The sequence below is a fragment of the Dysidea avara genome, chromosome 1 (assembly GCF_963678975.1).
Source record: "Dysidea avara chromosome 1, odDysAvar1.4, whole genome shotgun sequence".
NCBI lineage: Eukaryota > Metazoa > Porifera > Demospongiae > Dictyoceratida > Dysideidae > Dysidea > Dysidea avara.
The window spans coordinates 30,821,833-30,829,026 of NC_089272.1; the positions used below are offsets into that span (position 1 = coordinate 30,821,833).

Sequence of the window (7,194 nt, forward strand, 5' to 3'; positions counted from 1 at the left end):
AAAACACAAAACAGAAAAAAAAGAAATAATTTATTGTTTTACTTGTTTTAACAACACTGGAAGTCTAAAAAGTCAGTCTGTCCACCACAATTAGTTAATATGGTACACATGAGGATGGCTAAAGTCAACAATTATACACCTGTCCATAGAAAATACCATTTTTAGTGAATGATTATGTATAGCTGCTTTATGTAATTACACTGTAGGTTCCTACCAAAATTCAATATTCCTAGACACACTACCGGTACCTTAATTGCATGTACAGTCAATACACACTTAGTACATAAGTACCTGATGTAATCCCAAAGAAAATCAAGCAAACACAGCTGATAAAAATCACCCTGCAAGTAGACAAAAAATATTTTATCATAGCACTATTCAATGGCTACATATACTTATAATACAAATACAGCTGTACTGTACATTGTGAATTCTGGTTATTTTTGTAATATAACGTTACTGCTTGGAGGTATCTAATTAACAAAATACTATAAATATTATTCAAACAACTACATAGCACAATTAGGGTGAATCTGAATAGTTAAATCTTTAGTGTGGCAATAGCCGTAGTACTATATATATACACAATCCTGCAATCAACCAACCACAAATATATAGCACCTGAGTTTCATGTTATATACACTGTAGGACAAAGTACTTGTAAGTTAGCATTCTGCATACAAGTTGTTTGCTGTTTGATATTCTTCAGTCTGGAATGGTTAAAGTAATCACATACATATGTAAGGATAAGTTATAGTTAAACTGAGACGAAGCCGAGGTGTTGATAACTAGATATCCTATGAGTGCAGGTGGGGTTTTAACTAGCTTCTGGTCCACATTTTGAAGTAGTCAAGTTCATAAACAATGTGTTAATAAGCATGTCAGTTGTGTATGGCTCAATTGTTTGCTGATGTGTAGTTTTTGTAATAGTATTGCTTGAATCAATTTTTGCTGAACATGTAGTTTTATAGTGTGTAAGGCTTCAAAATTTTGCTGAACTTGTAGATTTTATAGTGTGCATGGCTTCAATTTGCTTTGATTTCACTTCTTTAACTTAATGTGTAATTTCCATATATGTATGTACTGGGGTTTAACTACTACACACTGGGGTTTAACCAGTTGCTTACTTTGATGTATGGCTTCGGTGGGATAGAATGTTTATAAGTAGTCCATTCCAGGTAATGGTTAACAATGTGACCAGTACACACATGTATATTATATCATCAAAACTGTGAAGGTCTGTGCACAACATTGTCATAACTTCATCATACATACTGTACACAGGAAGCCAGGTAAGATGTATTCTATGAATTGTGCGTTTGTTGTTAAATGAAGTAATTTGTATGGTACATCTGTAAGAGGAACAGGAGCAGCATATGTTCCATTACCAAGAATATATCACAAAACATCCATTATTAAACACCATACATTATAAAAACAATGAGGTAATTTGTAGTAGAGGTCTTACAAGATCTGTAAGAGGAACAGTGTGTTATGTGATTCTGTTACCAAGAAAATACATCACAGGCCATACATTAGTAAACACGATAATGGTATAAGGCTTAATGTATGGCTGCTTGACATTATTGTTTAACATTGCACTAGTGAGTAAATACTTTAAATCATATCCCATCAAAATCAGGTCCTTACCAAGGGCAGACACTGAATCACCATAAAATGGTTTTTAAAACCAACCTGAGTAGTTTGAGTAATGCTGAGGGTCAAGACTAGTTGTAGCTATGCACACTGGTGGTGTTAGTTTGATTTTTCCTGATGTGGGATTTTGATTGATTTTGTAAAATTTGGTCTCTATATTATTGCATAATGCCTTCTCTTCAGTTGTTTATACTTCAATAAGTGCTATAAAGAAGTTCCTGCAATGTACCTGCTCTTGCATCAATACATATAGCAATAGATCCAGTGATTGATTCAGCATAAGTAAACAAGATAGGAAATGGGCTAAAAGTATTGATGCACACATTCATGTAAGTGTGTGCCAATCACTAAACACTTCTTTCTTCCTCAGACAGGACTCCTTTGGCACTCATCTCACATGCCACAGGTACAGATTTGCTTAATAAGAGAAGTCTACTACAGAATAATTCTTGGCAGCTGTTAGCATGCAGCCTCACAGATGTTTGATGCTCCTTTGTGCCTTGTGACACTTGGCTCCTGACTACAAAGATATTATATATACAAGAACAGGGAAAAGTAAGGAATCAAAGAAATAAAATAGTAGTGAAACAAGGAAGGTCAACTACACCTGAAGTCTACTTCCGTCTATACCCATGACTGAAGCAGGGATCAGATATCCACCAGTATATCTTCAGGTGTAGGTGACCTCCCTTGTTTCACAATGTTATATGGCTATGATCCCTAATCGAACCTGAAATTTCTAATTTTTCCTTGTACTTGTTTTTTTACTTTTATTATGACTGGTGAATGCACACATACCAGCACATAGAAGAAAGAATGGTACCAGGCTAATTGTTTCTGCCTGAACATGAACCCCAATTATCAATTATTGAAATAGTAAAGTGGCTATTGTACTTTGTTGTCAGCTATGTTCAGCCCGCTACACAGCATTACAACTGAAGAACAATATGAGAGGACCTCTGTAATCAATCCAGTCATAACATAAAACTTGGACAATTCCAGTTACGTAGGGAAGCCATCACATAGTATTCCTACGAATTGACACCTTGCGCTGCCAGCAAAGATAAAGTGGACATAAATGAAAACACTGCATGCAGGTAAGCCCACAAAACATGCATTGCATGTATTGTGGTATGCCAAAAGGCACCATGCAGTCAGGCTGAAGTGACATCAAACAGTGAAAAGATTAAGCAAGTAGCCTTAGCTGTTATTCAGTTATGCTTGTCTGAAGGAATCAGTCAGTCAGACAATCAGTTACTGTAGAAAGTTTCACGTGAACAATTTTTTCAAATAAAAATTTTTGTAGCAACTACAGTATTGGAAGTGTTTCAGGCCAAACAGAGGGCACTATTGGGCTTAGCTATACTTAACCAACACTGCCAAGCTCCATTTTTTGTGAGAACGTGCAAACAAAAAACATGGCACTGAAAAAAGTACTGAATGAAGAAAAAACCATGGCATGTCAGGGATTTGAACTCAAGTCCTCTCACTCTTCAGGCCATCATGGTGACCACTACACTGCAGTGTTGTCACCATCCTTAGTATCTACCGGGTGTATCCGTTTACTGGACTGGACTGGACTACTGGACTGGACTACTGAACTCAAACTTTTTTTTTTTGTTTTCTTGCCTTTTATAGCTAGACTTTACCACAGAAGTATTTTAGAAATCACACCATTCACCACAAGACACAAACTTGCACACAAGACATATAAAACTTACATATTATTCACAAACGATACACTAAAGCCTCAGTATGCTTGTTATCAAAACATAATTGCCTACCGCTATAAAGCAATGATACAAGCACTGTGTATTGTTAACACTGCTAAATGCATCTGTCTGTCTGTCTTCTCTAGCCTTCTTTTGTATAATAGCATGCATTGATGTAAACTTCGGTCAGTTTTACACCCACAATTACATTGAATTAATGAAGCATTGAATAACCTTTCAGCAGTTTGCGTATTTACTTTAGATTGGCCAGTGTTGGGTTCGGTTCATTTAATTCATGAGTCATTAAACACAAACAAAGTACAACCAGCACGCAAATCATAGAACAACTTACAACAACAGTGGTTACCACAACCAAAATTGTCATGCGCATACTGGCCTATTACATCATCAAATATTATATCACACATAAATACACCACAGCCAGCTCCTTGGTTTATAATGCTTGTAAATAGCAACGAGTGTGCAGTGTTCAGTTGGCCAGAGAAACACTTCCCAATGCACACACTATTTAACAGGCAGTAAGGCGTGAAAAACTGCATGCAGTGTGCAATATTTTAACCTATTGATTATGAATTTACTAAAACTAGACTACATTTAGCTGTATGTGCCTCTAAAATGCAAGACACCGAGAACCCTGAGTGTGTGGTATACAAAATACAATAATGATCATGTGGTTAATCATTTTTAGTGGTTGAAAAAGGTAATCAATTGATCAAATTTTATGTGAGTCCAGTAGTCCAGTCCAGTAATCCAGTCCAGTAATCCAGTCCAGTAATCCAGTCCAGTAATCCAGTCCAGTAGTCCAGTCCAGTGAATGGATACACCCATTTCAACCTTATAAATGTAAAACTGAAGTAACCTCTATGTATTGAAAGTAACAAAGGCGAAGAACAAACCAAGGCTGAGCCCAACTCTATCCCAAACACTACACCTAGGAGTGCTGTTCTTAATCCTAGGGGTGCTGTACCTAATCCTTGGAGCACTGTTCCTAATCCTAGGGACGCTGTTCCTGATGCTGTACCTAATCCTTGGAGCACTGTTCCTATTCCTACAAGCGTGTTTCTTAACCATAGGCTAATGTTTATACAGCAAAATGCTGGTCAAATAGTTGTTCCTAGCTTGAGAACCGGTGCTGGCTTTATAGCCACTTCGAATATCTTAATTATAAGATTCCCTTTTTTATTAACACATAGCTGCACTGTCTGAGAAATCCAATAAGTACTTGGAAATCTAAAGCCATCTACAAATTGGATATTTTCATTTCAGTCCGTTCATGATGTGGGAAAGTATAGCTAAGAGTTACAACATTAAGCTAAAGACTTGTTGCAGTACCCATGCAGCTAAAATCACGACAAAGTATGGCTTTGACGATGATGGGTACGTAGCTGTACATGTGACTCACAGCTATTTGGAATATTTGACTGCTAGATGCTTTTGTGTTCCTGTTGAGGCTATTGTGGTCTCGTATCCTGTTTCTTAAATATTGAGACCTGACTCCAAACAATTTAAGGAGTTGGGGTTGGTGATCCCTTGGCTTGGAAATCAACAATAAAATAAACTGGTCTTGTAATCATATAGAGAAATTCACCTAATATCGGAACGGCTCCAAAATTGGATGCAATTACTCGAGCTACAACAGGAATTTTTGAACAACTTCATATATGTTTTCAGATAGTTCAGGCTGTTGGACTTTGCACACCAAGTATCAGCTTTATTGGCTTCTTTGTCTGGTGGCAGCAGCCCTGCAAAGCCATTTCCAATAAATACGTGTGATTGGAAAATAAGTCGATTCACGGACACCCACTGTCAACAAAACACACTTACATCCAATCAGCTGTTTTATATCTTCACTTTGTAGAGCAACTCATCTACTTTCTAAATATCTCCAGTTTATTTAATCAAATCCTTTGATCATGAATTACAAATCAAATAAAATGAAATGTCACTGGAGTAATAATCGCACAATAAATTTAAGTATATGGAAACTTGATTAAGTATACGTTGTTTGAGATACATTTACGGGAAATGTGTACCGTAGACTTTTACAAACACTGTATACTTCTGTACACTGAAATTCATGTTACTCCAGTGACGTCTCATTTTATTTGATTTGTAATTCGTGATTAAAAGGATTTGATTAAATAAACAGGGGTATGATATTTAGAAAGTAGATGAGTTGCTCTACAAAGTTAAGATATAAACTGCTGATTGGATGTAACTGTGTTTTGTTAACAGTGATGTAACTGTGTTTTGTTAACAGTGATTAAGTGTGTTTTGTTAACAGTGATGTAAGTGTGTTTTGTTAACACTGATGTAAGTGTGTTTTGTTAACAGTGATGTAAGTGTGTTTTGTTAACAGTGATGTAAGTGTGTTTTGTTAACAGTGATGTAAGTGTGTTTTGTTAACAGTGATGTAAGTGTGTTTTGTTAACAGTGATGTAAGTGTGTTTTGTTAACAGTGATGTGTGTTTTGTTAACAGTGATGTTAGTGAATCGACTTTTTTCCCCGATTATACGTATTAATCGGAAATAAATTTGCAGGGCTACTGCCACCAGACAAAGAAGCCGAGAAAGCTGATACTTGGTATGCAAAGTCCCACAACCTTGAACTACCTAAAGACATATAAATTGTTCGAAAAAAATTGTTGCAGCTTGAGTAATCGCGTCCGATTTTGAAGCCTGTCGGATCTAATCTGTGGAATGGCATCCAAGATTTTCAAACGATATGTAGGACACAGGGCACAGCTACTGTTTACAAGCGACACAATATGCACTTGCATTGAGACCGACTATGCCCCAGCCAATTTGACGGCGTACCGTAAGTATAGCTAGTCTCGCGTGGCCAGACCGCAGTGTCTTTGTCATTCTCCCTACCCAATAACAAAGAGAAAAAAACGGTCTGGCCACGCGAATCTATACAAGTATAGCTACGGTACCTCGCTATATAGCTATATCTGCACAAAACAACGCATTGCCGGCCAGTAGACTATGCATCCACTTACTTGATCATAGCCGATAGTTGCTGTGAGATGCGCTGGTCAGGCGTCGAGATGCTGTCCAAGTAGCTACTGTATCTGACAGGTAGGCTCTATAGTTAGCTGTTATTTCACAGAGAGAAACTGTCACATGCAAACTCGTTCAGTACTTATAAATATACAAACCACCCTCAGACTAATAAACACTGGTTCATAACACTTGAATGGCTTCCATCAGTCACTGGTTCATAACACTGGTAACCGCACTGGTTCATAACACTTGAATGGCTTCCATCAGTCTTATCTTGTTACTGTTATATGGCTTCGTACCACTACCACAACATAGTGTAACATTTGAAAGCTTTCTCGTCCCCAGCCACTACCACGTGAAGGTCCAGCGCGTGGGCGACTGTGGACGAGAATAAGATTCTGTAGCTATAAGCTTAAATTATGTCCAAAGATTTTCTAATGAAGTTTTTCTGCAGCGTCACGAACCACGCAGTCACTCAGGCCTTCTATGCTACAGTAACACTCCTGTAACAGTGTATCATTACCGGTTGTTTAAAGCTTGATACTTCAGTGAAGTCTGGCGCCATTGTTTCCTTTGTTGCGGTAGCATTCACTAGTTCACCAGTCACAACATTAAATCACGTTACAAAAAAAGGAAAATTAAATTTTCACAGTGCGTTTGAGCATACAGTATACGGGCTGGGCGAATTGTAGCCCGGCTGTAGTTACCAATGACTGCCCCTCGGACTGCCCAGTGTAGCTATCATATACCTAAGCGGTACAAATTCAGGTCCAAGTTGTCTGCCTTTATGCATAGTTTA

At 37.5% G+C, this 7,194-nt stretch overlaps 1 protein-coding gene across 1 annotated transcript in view; it reads right to left on the reverse strand.

Moving 5' to 3' along the window:
- Positions 1-6,562, reverse strand: part of LOC136244339 (uncharacterized) — a 46,594-nt gene extending 40,032 nt beyond the window's left edge. Inside the window, exons 1-2 of the mRNA XM_066035940.1 lie at positions 6,392-6,562; positions 292-341 (exon numbers count right to left, since the gene is read on the reverse strand). Of these exons, the coding sequence (XP_065892012.1) occupies positions 292-341; positions 6,392-6,399 (58 nt within the window). The 5' untranslated portion in view covers positions 6,400-6,562. The remainder of the gene's footprint in view (positions 1-291; positions 342-6,391) is intronic.
- Between the last annotated feature and the right edge of the window lie 632 nt (positions 6,563-7,194).